Source organism: Capsicum annuum, chromosome 12 (assembly GCF_002878395.1).
Source record: "Capsicum annuum cultivar UCD-10X-F1 chromosome 12, UCD10Xv1.1, whole genome shotgun sequence".
Lineage (NCBI taxonomy): Eukaryota > Viridiplantae > Streptophyta > Magnoliopsida > Solanales > Solanaceae > Capsicum > Capsicum annuum.
In genome coordinates this window covers 5,770,280-5,788,951 of record NC_061122.1, presented here as the reverse complement: position 1 = coordinate 5,788,951, position 18,672 = coordinate 5,770,280, and the positions used below count along the sequence as shown (strand labels likewise).

General features: G+C 30.8%; 1 protein-coding gene across 1 annotated transcript; it reads left to right on the top strand.

The window, feature by feature from the left end:
- The first annotated feature begins 227 nt into the window (after nt 1–227).
- On the top strand, nt 228–4,430 carry LOC107851733 (cyclin-D4-1). The gene is made up of 6 exons (XM_016696817.2): nt 228–836; nt 2,135–2,221; nt 2,339–2,437; nt 2,661–2,862; nt 3,083–3,210; nt 3,623–4,430. The coding sequence occupies exons 1-6, from the start codon at nt 558–560 to the stop codon at nt 3,887–3,889; spliced, it is 1,062 nt and encodes a 353-aa protein (XP_016552303.2). The 5' UTR covers nt 228–557; the 3' UTR covers nt 3,890–4,430.
- Nucleotides 4,431–18,672: the final 14,242 nt, after the last annotated feature.

Genomic DNA, 18,672 nt, shown 5'->3' with positions numbered 1-18,672 from the left:
ATGTCTTGAAACCACGAGGAAATAATAACTTATAAAAATATGTAATAATTTTTTGAATATTTAAATTCAAATATGCCCATCTGAAAATAAAAAAAATACCACATAAACTGAGACAAAATAAATATAATATTTATTCTTTTTCCATCCGCAAATTCCTCCTTTACCCTAAACCCAAGTGTCCATTTCCTACTTAAACCTTTTCTTCTCTTCTTATAAAAACAGTCTCCAAACCCCACAATTTACTCTCTCTATATACTCTCCTCCTCTGTCTATTCTTCCTATTTTTTCTCTATAATATTTCCTTTTAAAAAAAAAAAACCAAAAAAATGAACAAATATATGCTAGTAATTACATGCAAAAATCTTTAGAAATCTTTTTTCTTGAAAAAATAGTAATGGGGTTTGCTTCAATCTTGTAAAGATTGGACTTTTATCCCCCCAAAAAAAAAACTTTTTTTGCTTTTTCCTTGAAAATGGTGTTCAGTCTTGTAAAGAATGAATTTTGATTAAAGGGGTTTTAATAGAATTAAAAAAAATATTTTTTTTGCTTAGTTTTTAATGGAGGAAGATAACAATTTTTGTGTTATTGATGATCTTGATTGTTTGGTGAATGATGATGACCAAAAAAATCAAGAAAAGAGTAAAGTTTTGAGCTTTAACAATGACAGATCAGTGGCATTGATTGATTTATTGCCAAGTCCTTTAAGTGAAGAAAGTTTTTGTGTAATGGTTGAAAAGGAAAAAGATTTTTTACCAGAAAATGATTATCTTATGAGATTGAGAAGTGGTGATTTGGATTTGAATGTTAGAACAGAGGCTGTTAATTGGATTTGGAAGGTTAATTATATGTTTTTCTTGTTTTTGTTTTTGTTGTTGTTGAATTTTTTGATTTTCTTGAAAATGTTGGTATTGGTTTTGATCAATTTTTTTAATGTTAATTGGATTTGGAAAGTTAACTATATGTTTTTTTTTTGTTGCAAATTTTTGCCTTTCTTGAAAATGTTGGTATTGGTTTGATCATTTTTTGTTAATTTAATGTTAGAATATTTACTATAACTATATGTTTTTTCTTGTTTTTACTTTTGTTTTTGTTGTTGAATTCTTTTTTCTTCTTGAAAATGTTGGCATTTGTTTTGATCATTTTTTTTTTTATTGTTAATTGGATTTGGAAATTAACTATATGTCTTTTTATGTTTTTGTTGTTGCAATTTTTTTCCTTTCTTGAAAATGTTGGCATTTGTTTTGATCATCTTCTTTTGTTAATTTAATGATTGCTTTAATACTTCAATTCCATTTTAATTTTGGATTAATCTTGTTAATTTGATCAATCTTTATATTTGCATTAATCTTAATCTTATGTTTATACCTTTTCTTGGATTTAGAAGGTTAACTATATGTTCTTTTGTTTTTGTTGTTGTTGTTGCAATTTTTTCCCTTTCTTGAAAATGTTGTCATTTGGTTTTGATCATTATTACTGTTAGTTTAATGATTGCTTATTGAGTAAAAAGAACTTTATGTTTTCATTAATCTCAATCTTATTCTTATAACCCTTTTACTTGTTGGTTTTCTCATTGAGTTTCTAGTTCTTTCCTGAAAATAAAACTTTTTTTTTTTTCAATCTTGATCATTCTCTTGGATTGTCCGTTTATATTAGTAGTCGTCGTATTGCTCCTGTAATTTGTTGTCTTTCGATTACTGTAACTGTCACTATATGTTGATTACTTGTACCTCGATTATCGTATTGTTCTGTAATAGTTTCTGTTCATTACTATTTCCGTTACTTCTTTCGTTTGACTGCTTTGGACTGTTTTTCCATTTTAATCAACTTTATGTTTGCATTAATCTCAATCTTATTCTTATACCCTTTTTTGGTAAATGTTGATTTTTCATTGAGTTTCTAGTTCTTGGATTTTTCTTGAAAATGCACATTGATTAGTAGGAATCTGTAGGAATCTTTTGATTGTTAAAGTTACAAAAGAGTAAAAATGTGAACTTTTTTTGATGTTTATACAAGCTTTTTGTGGCATTTTATTTAAGTTTTACTTTGAAATAAAAGTTGAAAAATGCACACTTGAAGATTCTGATAGTAGTAATTATTTTTCTGATTTGTTTTTTTGTGTTTTTGTGACTTGCAGGCTCATGTGCATTATGGGTTTGGAGAGATGAGTTTTTGTTTGTCAATAAATTACCTCGATAGGTTTCTGTCTTCGTATGAATTGCCAGTAAGTCTACTTTATATAATTTTGTCTTACACTTTGTTTCCTTGTGTTTGAACTTTACAATGTTGGTTTATTATTCTGCATTCTGCTAAATTGCTTTTATGTTTCTTGGATTTACAGAGAGGTAATTCTTGGATAGTTCAGTTGTTAGCTGTTGCCTGTTTATCCCTTGCAGTCAAAATGGAAGAAATTACTGTTCCTTTGAGTGTTGATTTACAGGTGAATAAAAATATCCATTCAAGAACTTTCTTGAATTATTGAGGGTCTATCGGAAACAGCCTCTCTATCTTGTCGAGGTAGGGGTAAGGTCTGCGTACACTCTACCCTCCCTGAGACCTTACTCGTGTGATTACACGGGGTATGTTGTTGTTGTAAACTTACTTGAATTAGAATGCTTTTAGTAAAGATTGAGTTTTTTTCTTGTTTTGTTTTTTGGGAACAGGTAGGGGAGCCTAAGTATTTATTTGAAGGTAAAGCAATACAAAAGATGGAACTTTTGGTGTGGCGAACATTGGGATGGAGAATGAAGGCTTATACACCTTGCACATTCATAGATTATTTTATGAGAAAGATGTATCTTGATGAAATCCCATCAATGCGATCAGTTTCTAGATCAATTCAACTAATAATAAGCACGACAAAAGGTTATGCTTTCACCACTCTGAGTACTTTTCGATATGGTTGGAATCTATGTTGCTCGTACTCTGAAAAAATGTTGTCGCACCTGTGTCGGAATTGTGTTGACATTTTTGAAGAGTCCGAGCTGCGTATAGGTTGGAATTGAATTCAAATCGTACCATTTCTTGATTCTAAGAAATCATTAAGTGATTGATCAGAGTCTTTGGTTGGGAAAATTGAATGCAGGTATTGACTTCTTGGAATTCAGGCCTTCTGAGATTGCAGCAGCAGTGGCAATGTCTGCATCATGGGAAAGGCCACAAGCAAAAGACATTGATAAGGCAATGTCTTGCTACTCCATACAAGTTCAAAAGGTGAAAGATTTTGCGTTGGTGCCCCAGCGATATTATAACTCTTGATTCGTTGCCCCCCCCTAGGCTTTCTTTTAGTGGAAGTAGCCCAACCGTGATGTGTAGATTAGATGCTCGTCACAAGCTCAAACATTGGTAGTGTTGAAGTTTGAACACATGGTCATACTGTTGAGTGTTGTCCACTGAGTTTCGAACCGTGCCCCACGTATTGATTAGGTGCACTTCACGAGCTCAAACGTTGCTAATGTCTAAGTTTGGACAAAGAAGCAACAAGCCATTGTCCATTGAGTTTCGAACCGTGCGCCACTAACCGTGATTCTTGATGCACTAAAATTTACCAACTTGGTTTTATATATTAGTTTATTAATGTGGGGCTTCATTTTTTTTTTTTTTCTTCTTTTTAATGACAATGCAGGACAGAGTGATGAAGTGCCTTGAACTGATTCAAGATTTGACATTGGTTAGTGGGACTAGTGTTACTACTAATACTGCAGCAGCAACAACAACAGCAGGTTTTGCAGTAGCATATGCACCTCAAAGTCCCAATGGGGTGTTGGAAGTTGGTTGCTTGAGCTATAAAAGTGGTGAAGGAACAACAACAGTTGGTGTATGTCCAAATTTATCGAACACTGATAATCCAGATGCTAAAAGGAGGAAACTTGACACAAACATCATTCCATGAGGGGGACTTGAAAGAACAAAAAAGTCAACATTTTTTAATCTTTTTTTTTAGTTTTTAGAGCTTCAAACCATCAAAGTCCAATCAGTTTTGGCTAAATGAAAGTGATGTTGTGGCTTTAATAGTCACAAAAGCATTGAGGAAGAGGGGGGGGGGGGGGGGGGGGGGGGTTGGGGGGAGAGGGGTCCATGTTTTTAGCATGAAAAGAATTGTCACCAGCTGTTAATAAATAAATCTGAGTTGTCAACAACCTTAGTAATAGGAGGTTGAAGAGAAGGATGGAGTTTTCTATCTTCCAAATTTTGGGTAATTTTTAAAAATTTTAAATGAAAAATATATAGAATGAAAAAGAGTTTGGAAGAGGGTTGGGATTGGGGTGGGGGGGGGGGGGGGAAGGAAAATAGAGGACTAAAGTAGTATAGTTAATGGAGGCTTATTAAGTGGTGTTATTGCTTTATTATTTCTATTATGTAATGAATTCGAGATGTATTTTCATGGTACTATGGAATAAAACATCCAAAATGGCCTTGTGCTTTTCTTATTAGTGATGCATTTGTGTTGTGCAAAATGGATCTATATTTTTTCATACATAGGATGCTGTATAAGAATGTGTATTATTTTTTTTTAGTCAAATGATTGGGAATTGTTTGATCGTCGTTTTATGAGGAAGAGTTAAAATAGAATCAACTTGAATTCAGGGTCTTTTTAGTAGCAACACATGATTAGATCATCAACAAAACATATATGGATTAAGTTCAGTTTGCCACATCTTGGACCTATTTAGGTACTTCGTTGCCAAGACAAACAAGTAAAGGGTCATTTAGATACTCAAATGACTCTTCAAGGGAGAAGAGATTTGAAATTTTGTCAATCAAATATTGTAGGAATTTCAAGGTTGAGGAGGTCAAGGATGCTATTCGTAGGATGCGTAGGGATAGAGCGACTGGGTCAGACGAAATTTCTGTGGATTTTGGAAGAGCACTGGTGGGGCAGGTATGAATTGGCTGACAAGGTTGTTAACATCATTTTTAGAACGACAAAGATGTCTGAAGCTTGGAGATCGAGTACGGTGATTTCTTTATATAAGAACAAGGGGGACGTTCAGAGTTGCAATAGCTATAGGGATATTAAGTTGTTGAGTCATACTATGAAGGTTTGGGAAAGAGTGGCGGAGTTAAGGCTGAGGAGGTTCGTGACTATTTTCGTGAATCAATTTGGTTTCATGTCAGGTCGCTCGACTACCGGTGATTCATCTTGTGAGGAGATTAGTGGAGCATTTTAGGAAGAGGATGAAGGACTAACACATGGTGTTTGTCGATCTGGAGAAAACGTACGACAAAGTTCCTAGGAAGGTCTTATGGAGGTGCTTAGAGGTTAGAGGTATACATGTGGTGTACACTAGGTCGATATAGGATATGTAAGATAACAAAGATTCCTGTGGGGACGGTAGAAGGAGATTAATAACACATTCCTGTTTTGACTGATTTGCACCAGAGATCGACTCTTAGTTCGTTTTTATTTGCCTTGGCGATGAATGTTTTGACTCGGTATATTTAAGGAGATATGCATTGGTGTATGTTATTTGCTGACGATGTATTGCTTATTGAGGAGAATCGGGGAGGAGTTAAAGATAAATTGGGGATTTGGAGACAGACCCTACAGTTTAAAGGGTTTAGGTTGCAGGACCAAGACGGAGTACTTGGATTGTAAGTTCAGTGTTTTGGCGCATGAGGCTGACGTGTTAGTGAAATTAGATTCTCAGGCCATTCGAAAAAGAGATAGTTTTAAATACCTTGGATCAATGATCTAGGAGAATGGAGAGATTGATAAGAATGTCATACATCGTATCGGTGCAGGGTGGTTGAAATGGAGGCTCGATTTGGGAGTCTTGTGTTATAAGAAGGTGCCTCTTAAGCTTAAAGGTAAGTTCTATAGAGTGGCAGTCCGAATGACTATGTTGTATGGAGCGGAGTGTTGTCCAGTTAAAAGCTTTCACATCCAGAAGTTGAAGGTCACGGAGATAGGATGTTGAGATGGATGTGCGGACTTACTAGGAGGGATAGGGTTAGAAACGAGATCATTCGAGAGAAGGTGGGCGTGGCTTCATTGGAAGACATGATGCAGAAAGTGAGGTTGAGATGATTTGGACATGTGATGAGGCGGAGCACAGATGCCCCAGTACGGAGGGGTGAGAGACTTGCTATGGATGATTTCAGACGGGTAGAGGTAGGCCGAAGGAATATTGGAGGAAAGTGATTAGGCATGGCATGGAGCAGTTACAGCTTACCGAGGACATGACCCTTGATAGGAAGATGTGGAGGACGTGAATTAGGGTAGAGGGTTAATGGGTAGGTGTGCGTCCTTACCAGTAGGGAGGGGTGCTTTGCATGACAATTTTACCTGTAGTCACAGCGTTTTGGATGTGTCTTGTAGTTTCTTACTCGTGGTGTTTTAGGGATGTTAGTGATTTTGGTTAGATAGTTCATAGTATTACTCTTTGGTTGTCTAGATTCTTTTATTATCTAGTGGCGTGTTATCATAGTTTTTTTATTTTTATGCCCTCTGCTTGATATACTGTTATTTATCATGAGCCGAGGGTCTATTGAAAACAACCTCTCTACTTCATCTTAGGTAATGATATCAACTAGTACACTTTACCCATCCAAATTTCACTTTACGAGAATACACATACACTATGTTGTTGTTGGAAATATTACATAAATTATTACCAACATTTGAACTGAAACTATTACAAAGTGGGGTCTAGACTATTAGTACAGAATTATTGAAACATTATACTATACTACTTTTTGGTGGTACACTTTGAATTGTCCATTAAATACAACTTAAATAATTACCAAACATTGTACTAAAATTTTATTTTACATAACCAACGACCACAAATGTATTAGCAGAGATCTCAACTGATTTTTGTTTCCCTCTTTGATAATAAATTAATATCTGATTTTATTTATTTTCATCTTCTTTTTTTCCCACAAAATTTAAAGAATAATTAGACTTTTGCAACGTTCATGATAAATACTTACTCGCACCCCGGTTTACATTAAACCAGCTCAACTTACTATGATTAAGAGACTTAATATAGTGTGTGTGTGTATATATATATATATATATATATATATATATATTCGTTTATTAACAGAGGCGGATCTAGAATTTAAAGTTTGTGGGTTCCTAACTTATAATTTTTACCACTAGACCAATAACACACTTTGTTTGTGGGTTCTCAACTTATAATTCTTATATATTTACTAGTTTTTTCAATATAAATTCAAGAACCGTACGAAAGTTATGAATTTCCGAGAATCCGCATGTAAAGCTGTGCATCAGCCCCTGTTTATTAATCATGTTACGTTATATAAGTGTATATAGAGATGCGTGTATATAGAGATGCATATCAAATGTTTATTCATTTGATATAAATATTTCGAAGCGGATAAGTTTTCATTAACGGGAGGGACACATATGTGCCACATTCAATTGATAAGATCCATAATTTGAATCAATTTTTTTAAAACTTTGTTGAATTATTGGCATTGAATAAATTGATAGATCATGGTCATTTTCTGTCATGTTATAATATGGATAGCTCTTATCAAGAGCAAGACATTTCAAAATTTGAAAGACTACGTTCCAATGAACTTATCATTTTATTCTATTATTCTCTATATTTTAGTCGAAAATTTATCAAAAATAATTTTTTTTTATCCAGCAAAGGTAAGAACAAAGACATCGCATCTTATTCTTTTTAAACTTTACTTGTAGAGTGTTATTGAATATATTATTATTATTATCGTTGTTGTTATGCACCACAATGGAAAACAATTTTTGAAAAGGAAATAGTATTATAAAAAAGGACAGTCAAAATAGTGTCCAAAGTTTTTATCGATTATGAAGGATTACCAAGTTTTTCATTAAGGGATTGTTTGTTTTGCGAATAACTTGTATATATTGAAATTATAATATGAGAACTATAATATAAAAGATTAAATAATAAAGACGTCATTTTGTAAAAAAAAAAAAATCTCTTTCTTAAACTAAAATGATAAATACAAGATTTATTAATTAAATTATTTTAAATGCTAAGTCAATTTATAGACAATAATTATATTTAAACTTTAACCTTTACAAGGATTAATTAATTAAATGATTTTAGAAAGAAGTGTTTGAAGAATGTCATCTTTATCTTTTGATTGTTTCATCTCGATATTAATTAAATCCGCGATTGTTATTCTACATCCAGTATTGATATAAAAATATCATCAAAATTTTGGCATAAATAATTTCTAAATTTTACTTATATGAGTATCAAAAATTATTAATCAAGCAAATGATGATGCGACGTCGTTTGGCTGTTTCTGGTAATGATTGGCTTTATGTACTTTTTGGGGATCCGAATTGGCAATATTGGGCCATGAGCTATGGCCCACATCTGTTTCCTTTGACCATATAGCCACGTGTCTAAAATTTAATTTACGTTTAGGGCAATTCGGTTCACTAAAACTCCTGCGATATACTGTACGTGTCTAAAATTTAACTTACGTACAGGTTAATTCAGCTCACTCGATGCACTAAAACTCCGGCTATACGGAGATTATACTCTACATGTCTAAAATTTAACTTACGTAAAGGGTAATTCGGTGCACTCAATGCACTAAAACTCCTGCTATACGTACAGTATACTCTACATATCTAAAATTTAACTTACATAAAGACAATTCGGTGCATTAAAACTCTTGCTATACATAGAGTTTAAAGAAGAGTCGGACCAATAGATCATCTATCGTATGGAATATTATTTTGAAAAAATTTCTTAAGTAGCATTATTATCAGCCTTTTTATAATATATAGCAAAAAATATAGCAATATTTTTCTTTCAAAGTGTATCAAAGTATATTGTTTTTGTGGGGATATAATATTTAATATAATTGAAATTTTGCAGATACAATATCTAATTTTAATTGTATATATGAACTTTATGTATGTATTGTGAAAGAAGAAATTGGATTTATGTGTACTCAAGTTTTCACATTGTATATACAAGCCAACTGTATCGAAGATCGACCGTATTTAAAGGATATGTGTAGTATATATGAAGTATTGTATGTTGTATATATGTATGTGTCAGGGGCGGCTCAAGCATATTCGTGGCCTAATGCAAAAATTAAACGGAGGCCTTAAAATTTTAAGAAAAAATAACTTTCTTTTAATGAACTCTATTTTTAAAATTATATAATTAAGTTTTCCTATTTTTTTTTTAAGTAATAATATAATTAATGCATTTAATCTTTCTTGAGATATAGTACACTAGATATATGAACTTCTTCTAATAATTCTTTCTTTTTATATAAAGAAAATTATTTTTTCTATAAATAATATTCAATTTTTTTTTAAAAAAATTTATTTATATTATTATAAAAAATGAGGCCCCTCAAATTTGGGGGCCTAAGACGGCCGCCTATTTTTTTACAAGGTAGAGTGTGCGAACCATCAACTTGACTAAAATAAGTATTATCTGTATATCAGGTATTTATTGTCGTCGCTATCGAGCTAATGCTCACTATTAGGATTATTAGATACAGTAATACATGTATTCGACTATAGAAATACATAAGTAGTTATGTTAATTGTCTACAGTACCACTATAAAGAGTTATAAAATGATCGAAACTACTACATTTGATAATTTTCTCTACATTTTTTTCTTTTGAAAAACTTTTTTTGGCCAAATATTATATATATATATATATATATATATATATATATATATATTAATCTATGAGAATATATAACCTCAAGGGTCATTTAGTTTACCATATTACCGAAAATACATTCCATTACAAACACATAAATCATACGATGAATAGTTGTTTATTTGTAAGATGTCTATCAGTAGTGACGGAATCAGAATTTTCACTAAGAGAGTTCAAAATCGAAAAAAGTAGGCGTGGGAACAAGTCGAAGGGTGTTCAAAATCAATTTTATATATACAAAAAATAATTTTAATCATGTATAAATAGTATAATTTTTCACTGAAGGGGTTCGGGTGAATTCCTAACCATAAGGTGGCTCCGCCCCTGACTACGAGTAATATTTATATATACCAAAACAATAATAACATACCCAATAAACTACCACAAGGTGGCGCCCGAGGACGCTAAAGTGTATACAAATCTTATATTACCACTACATTATAGAAATAGAGAGACTATTTTCGACTCTATTTTCGAAGGACCCTATGCTCTTATATATACTCCCTCTGTCTCCAAATAGTTGCTATATATAAATTTTGCACAACTCTTAACGAAAAATTAATAAGGGATGCAAATTGACTAATATGATCCTATTATTTATTTAATCTTATTACATGAATCTTGTTCAATTAATAAGGATATAACTGAAAAATGATTAATTATCTCTTAATCGTTTAAGCATGAGAATAATTTTTTAATAAATATGTGGGCCAATTATTTTAAAATGAAAAGAATATTTAAAAAAAAGACATATTGGCAATAATAAGAAATGGAGGATAGTGAGTAGACTGGTCAACATCTTGGTTTGCTCATTTACAATACTGAACTGACTAGCTCTACCTCACTCAGTTTGTATATAATTAATAAATAAATAAATAAATAAATAAATAAAAGACATATCTGAAGCATATAAGAAACCTTGGGAATGTGTGAAATTATTTAAATGATTTTTGGATTGTTCCTTTGTTCATTGTTTATCTCACATGTAATGAATATATTCATATACTCATCACAAGTCTTATAAGTATTCACTCTAAAATTCATCGACTTTTTTTCTTACATATTTGGCTCAAAATCTTTTTACTAATATAATGTGTATCACTATTTGTTGTGTATTTATATTTTACTTTTATTTCTTCAGTGAATTTTTATTTATCATGTTTCGTTTTATGAGAATTGATTTGACTAATCTCAAGAGCTAAATTGAGTAAAATTAATTTAATATTTAAATTTGAAATTTAAATGTTGAAAGGTTGTACGAGAAATACCACAAGTTGCAATTCTTCTCAAGTTAATATGATGAAACAATACGTCTTTAAAATATTGATCAAAATTCATATAGTTTGATTCTTGAGAAGCAAAATGTGATGAGTAAAAACAAACGAAGAAAGCACTATAATCTCTCATTGAGCACTTTTCTTTCAAATCTAGGGTCTAAATCGATCGTAAATTACATTGGAATTATGAAAGGGGGCCTTGGAGTAACTGATAAAGTTGTTGTCATGTGGCTAGGAGGTTACAAATTCAAGTCTTGGAAACAGTCTCTGACAGAAATGCTAGATAAGACCACATACAATACTTATACACCCTTGTGGTGAGGCCCTTTTCCGAATTTAGTGCATAGCGGACACTTTAATCCACCGGACCGCCCTTTATTACATTGGAATTATATTGTTATTGTTGTTGTATTTGGATTTTGGCTCAAAAATTTATGTTCCAAACCTAATCCATTCTACTTGATCTTGTGGAGGAAAGGTTTTGGAACTTTATAAATAAAAAGATTCCCTTTCTTATACAAAAATACAATAGTATGCATAATGTAGTGGTTTAAGAGTTTTGTCTAGGGGGGACATTTCTTCCAATAAATTTTGTGTTTTTCAATTTAGTTTTTTAATATGTAGGTCGTTTGACCAAATATATTAATAATATATATGTTTTTAGTATACTTTTATTTGTCATCTGAATTATCATCTTTTGATTGCAAACTTTAAGATTCCGCATTACACCCTCTCGATTTCGAACCCAAAACTTACTATATGGGATAGTAATTCCATTACTTTAGTACAAATGGTAGGATAAAATAATTTTAGAACTAACTAATACTTCAAACAAAATATGATATACAGTAATCCCAAATTATTTTATCTCAAAATTATTACCGTTATCTCGTGTACAGGGGCGACTTAAGGGTGAGGCTAGTAAAACCTTTGCTTTGGGCCCGCAATATCTCAAGATCTGAAACATTTTTAACTTTTAATTTTATAATTTTATTTTCTTTTTGACAATATTGAATATAGTAAAAAAAAAAAAAAACCTATCATTTACTAGAAATATTTTGAAACTTTGAATTAAACTAGTCAAGTTTTTATAATGATAAATAATATGTTTATAACAACATCCAAGGTAATATATTGAAAATGCATGGTTAACCTCTTATTGACTTGAATCAATCCTTATTATTATAAATAATAATATTATTATGTGAAATATAATACTACAGTAACAATAAAAAAAATATAATATTAATTTTTTATTTACTATCTATATGTATATTTTTAAAGTTTTGCTGATTTGCTTTTGGTGCTTTATGTCGGAGGAGGTGATATACTTTGGTCTACCGTTTTCTTGTTCGGTGTTTTGGTACTGGTAGTAAGCTGAGCTACACTGTCCATTTCCTTGGCTTAATTTTGCCATTCAAAGAAATGTTGATGGTATTTAATTACTTGATCTAACATATTTACAAGTACTGTTCATTGTTTATTTTCTTTGGTTCTAATGTTAATTTTTATCTAACTTCAGATTTCATTGGTCGACAATTGCGTATTTAATATTCTATTCATGATATGTGACTACGAGGTTAATGGATCCCACGGGTCTGTCGCCATGTATTTTCCTTTTATACTAGTTATTTTATGTTTTTCCATCACACATGAGTTCGTATCTTTCATATTTGTATATAAATGCACATTTATTTTTGTTTGATGGTTAATATTTTTTTTTTTCTTTAGATGGAGTTATGGTTTGAGGTATGGTTGCTAGTGGTTGTGACTTAAACAAACATAAAAGTATTTTAAAAGAAATATGAAAAGAAAATGAAGTTTAATTTTTGACCAAGATTCTAGTCTTGGTTCTCTAATTGTATTTTCTTCCAAGTTCAAGAGACTAATACAAACTAATTATTAATTATGATCAAGAAAACTATGGGTACTGAGGAGAGTTATATGTATTAATCTTTATATAAAATTATTGACACAATCTATATATAAAATTATTTAGTATTTGATATTTATTGACTTGATTAGATCGAATTCGTATTGCGTATGACTTATTATAGGAAATGTTTCAATTAGGTATTCATTATCAAGAATTGAATTCGAAATGTCGTATATTTGTAACGTCTTTGTTAGTAATTAATATTCCGTTACATGCCTCATTTTATAAAGAACCTCGAAGTAGCTTTATTTTATTATATTTCATTGATCATATCGCAATTACATTCGTTTAACATCCATTGATGTCATTGACATAACAAATGTTGTTTCTAGCTGATCGCTTTGAAATGAATTTAGGGTGAGTGATATATGAATTCATCAATTAAATCGATTGAATTTTTTACTCGAATTACATACACGTAATATTAAGAAAATTAAAGCATATACTTTCTATTATGCATTTTGAATCACGAACTCTAAATGTTTAAATTGCAATAAGATGTAGTATATCACACGGTTTATTTGCTTACGAGGTTGAATAAATTGTCCGGAGGATTAATATCAATTGTGGTGGAATGGTTAAAATTTCTCCACAACTTCACACGTTAATTAACTAGAGATCTTGGATGAGATAATAAAGATTATTTTCGATAAACCTCTAGATTAACGGTATGTAATCTGTGATAACTTATTGTTCACCTTGTTTTGAAGATAAATAATACTTATAGCTATGTCATGGTAACATACTGTCACAATTAATTATTTTCATCCATTACACTTAACAATTCTTTAGGTTAAAAAAAAAAAATTAGTATTAGAATTCATAAATCATAATGTACTACCGAAAGCATAGTATTGTCAGATTGCACAATCACTCACAAAGACCACAAATGATAATGTTTTTAATATTTGCTTTTACTACTTAGTATAAACAAATAATAGAAATATACCTTTTGCATAGATGGAGACAAAGACAGTAAAAATTAATGGTAAATTAGTGTATACTTAATTGAGTTTTGACTGACCAAAAACAGCTAATCATGGTCAAAACTCAAGAGCCTCCAAATGAATTATTTTAAATAAAAAAAGGAATTATTTTAAAGAAAATAAATAAATAAAATAACTTTTGGTCCTCCATGGGTAGTGGAGCTATTTCGTAGATCCTAATTATCCTATACTTGTATTAAAAAAAACTCATTAAATATGTAAATAAGTATAAAATCAATCGTAAATCTAATAATTAAAACGAGTTATGAATTTGATGATTAATTCAAAACCTATAAATTTCAAATTTTAGTTCTGATGACAAATATAACTTATCAACTACTAGTTCAACCAAACTGGAACGAAATGTCAATATAGAAGGTTTGTTTGTTGAATTTGAAAAAGGGAACTACATGTGTAAAAAGAAGAAGTAGGCTTAGTTCGTGAGCCTTATAGGGAAAGAAAATTGATATATACTCTGTGACTTGGTCTACTTGATACACACGATATCCTAATGCACTCACTATTAACTGACGATCATAGAAATATAAGCGTTAGAAGTAGTTGAGTAGTTTTAGAGTTGTTGGAAAAACGCTTTATAAGGGAATTAGCTTACAACTAATAACTCTGAAAAACTAATAGATGTGATGATAGAAAGACTCAACTAAATTATTGGAATCTCCAAGATCCTGAAATTCTTTCTAAAATTGATTTTAAACGCAAACAACTACAAAGCTTGAGCGCTATTTTCACCGCTTTCAAGTTAAGCATAGCATAGATAAATCTAAAAGAATTGTTTCTTTTCTCGAATAGTGAAATAAGAATTTGAATTAGACAAGTGATCTTTCAAATTTTGTGGGTACGATATCTGAACTTAACATCCTATACTACTTGAATAACCACATATACTTGCATGCGCGACTAAACATAATAAATTTTTGGCTCTTTAATAAATTGATCTATCAAATTTAAATTCTAAATGTGACTCTTTCTTTAATCATTTATCAACCAATATTTAAATTTATATGAATGAATTCCAAGGAAGAACCTAAAGACAAGTGCCTTGAAATTGCAAATACTTGTTGTTGAATGGTCAATTTGAATGTCAAACTAACTTCAATCTAGTTATGATTGCTATTAGCTTATAGGATTACTACTAAGGCTTCATTAACAACTTTATTGTGTTTCTTGGAATTGGATATTATTTTTTAAAAATGGACATTTAACTTCTTACAGAAAAAGAAAAAAAGGTCAAGAATAAAATATCAATAAATGACATGTCGATTTTATAAATTTATACATAAAATCCTAATAGCTCAATTATTTACTATCTGAATTTTCACCTTATTGGTGATGATTCGATTCCCCATTTTGTAATTCTTGTACCACTTTTTTTTTTTTTTTTTTAAAATAAAGATTTCATAGATTTATAGTGGAGTTAAATTAATAACAAAATTATAACATTGAATATCTAATTCATTTGTGGTTGACTACATAAAATGTGAGTTGAGGTTTGTAACCATATATTAATAGTAATAGTTTTAGAGCATAACATTTAATTTTCTTAATAATATATTCTTATAAGTTATAGCCATATAAATATTATTCCATATTTAAGACCATCAATTAAATAACACAATGGAAAATAAAGCACATGAATAAACAATTTTAAAATGGTAGAGGTCCAATTTTTTCCCATGAACATGGTGAGATGATCTATATTTGTCTCCATTCATATTTAAGGTTAAATTAACCCTTAAATTTGCCCTTATTGATTAACGATGAAAGTTTTTCAATACGGGTTTATGAGTGAAAGTAATCAAATTTGCCACTGAACTATGTGAGATAGTCAATTTTATCCTAGAACTTTGAATAATAAGGTCATTATTTTGGGGTCAAGAACACCATCATTGAATTCTTCTCAAAATAATAGCAATGCCAAAGCTTTATATCGACCTCCTAATGTTAAAACAAACTAAGGTACCCAATATTCAACTTCTAAATGATTTATGGCAATATCATGAAGACTAAAGTGGTTTATAGTGGTTGAAAGCCAATGGTCTAGTAGGTAAACTTGGTGATGAAAAATTGGTAAAGATTAATGTGCGAGAGTGATCACCTAAATGAGGTTAAGTTAGGTTTCTAAGTGGAATTTTCATTGTTTTCGTTTTTTAGTTGACCGTTTATCTAAAACAATCCCTTTTTCATGCAAATATAGAGATAAAGTTTGTGCGCACTCTACTCTGTTCAGACCTAAATTATTGATATTATGCTGAATATGTTATTTTCGTTACACTCTATTTAACAAAATACCGGTCAACAAGATTCTTGCCTAGCAAATAGTAATTTATAAAAAGAATCTAATGTCTTGCTTGCATAGGTCCCTCACCTCTCATTTATTGGATCACACACTCTATAGATCAAATTATCAATCAATGTGACTAGCAAACGCTTCTCTACTGGAATCAATCTCTCTACCTTGTAGGGATACGAGTTACGATATGCATACACACTGGTTTTTTCAGACTTGACTCGAAAACTACACTGATTATGTTAGTATTATTATTGTGCCTAGCAAATATACTTGCTTGCATTGGCCCCTCACCTCTCATTTATTGGATCACAAAATCTCAACAACAAACACTACAATTGCAAAATTTTTGTTAGGTGGTTGAGAAATTTATCAGCTATACATATATAGATAGGACATTGTCCTCAGTCCTTTTCCCCATTGTGGCAGCAGCCCTAGACATCACCTCAATTAGTATATTTTTTTTGATTTCTCATTCGGTGTTCGGTATCTACATTGGAGTTCCGATTAATTCGGATCACGCATTGTAGGACCCATTCTGGAGGTGAAGCTTCCAACAAGATTTTCTCCATACTTAAGGCTCAAACCTAAATCTCTGACTAAGGGTGGAATAACAACCTATGTTGGTCTATCAATTAGTATATGATTCTTGATGACAATTATCACATTTTTTTAACACATTATCCAAAACAAGGACTTTTCTATGAGATGGTTAAAGTTTTTTTTTTTTTTTTTTAAAAGAAATTCAGAAGCACTTTCTAGTATTATAAGTAGGATTCCTTTGTGCTTTTGAATGGATTGGAGGACAGAATCTTAAAATGGAAAGTATTTTTTATTTAATAATAATATAACTTGAACAAGAATTTTAATTTTTAGTTAGTGGGGGAATATGACAGCATTTTGTCACCATAGAAAGGGTATTATTATTTAAGCCTACGCTCTATCGAAAATAATTTTTTAATTTGAGGTAGGTAAATATTAAATACACTCCACTTTTTTTAGATTTCCTGAGTACTTATGTTGTTGTTGTTGTTGAAGGGTCGTGATAACACAAATTTGATTCCTCCATTCTTAATAAGAGATGTCGAGTTGAAACCTTGAAATGAAAATAAGAACCATGATCATAAAGAACTCTTCTCCTTTTAATGAGTAATACGCGATTTGAAGTGGAAATCTTTTTTAGATTCCATTGAGTACGTTACATTGTTATTGTTGAAGGATCGTGATAACACGAATGATCGTCCATTCTTAATAAAAAATGTCGAGTTGAAACTTTAAAAATGAAAACATGATCATAAAGAACTCTTTCCCTTTTAGCGAGGAATACACGATTTGAAGTGGACACCTTTTTTAGATTCCACCGAGTACGTTATGTTGTTGAAGGGTCGTGATAACGCGAATGTGATCCCTCATTCTTAATAAGAGATGCCAAGTTGAAACGTTAAAAATGAAAACAAGAATCATGATCATAAAGAACTCTTTCCCTTTTAACGAGTAATACATAATTCAAAGTGGATATCAGATACCGAGTGAGTGAACAGAAATCCGTGGGCTTTTCTATTATTAAAGTTTTTGGGTCCTTGTTGTAAGAAAAGTATAAATGAATCTAGCAAATATTAATCACTTGTCAGGATAACATATGCTAGTCTTTGACCAGTCTTATGTTTTTTATTTGTAACCTTGGCTGTTCCTCCGTTTACTTTTACTTGCGACCAATTAATTTCTAAAATATATTTTTAATTTAATTTATCATTTTTAACATATCAAAAGAAATAAAAATTTTATTCATATTTTATCCTTAATATTAATTATTTATTGTTCAAATTATTTTCAAGACGTAATACTTATTAAACATCAATTAATAGGGAATAGTATGATAAATAGACATGCCAATAATTATTTTTTTTGATGAACATGTCTGTCAAAATGTGACAAATAAAAGTAAATGGTGGGATGTTACAAAGTAACATCTTGGGACTTGATAAATTCCTTCTTCATGGTAACAACTACTTCACTTTACTATGGGATAGGACCAGTACAAAGCGACATCGTGAGATTTTTTTTTTTTTAAATTTTCTGTTCGATATCTGCTTTATGATGCTTATGATTCGATTAATTCAAATTCATATCGCATAAAATCATTAGAGAAGAAAGTCTGCTTTACGACTCAAACCTGAAACTTTTGATCATGATTATTTCCACGGCCCATGACGATAACATTTTTTAAAACGTGAATGCTCATCTTGATCACATGAAGAATTATACTCGTCTTTTAACTTGCCAATTCATTTTTCATTTTTTAAAAATTTTGTTGGAAGGAGGGGATGGGGGGTGTTATGGAGTAAAGTAGGCATACATCAAATTAGGGACGGAGCTATACTTGGGATAGGAGTTCATCCGAACCTCCTTCGACAAAAAATTATATTATATATATATGATTAAAATTATTTTTTATGTATATATAATAGATGTCGAACCCCCTTTGGTTAATTTTATGTTCATTTGT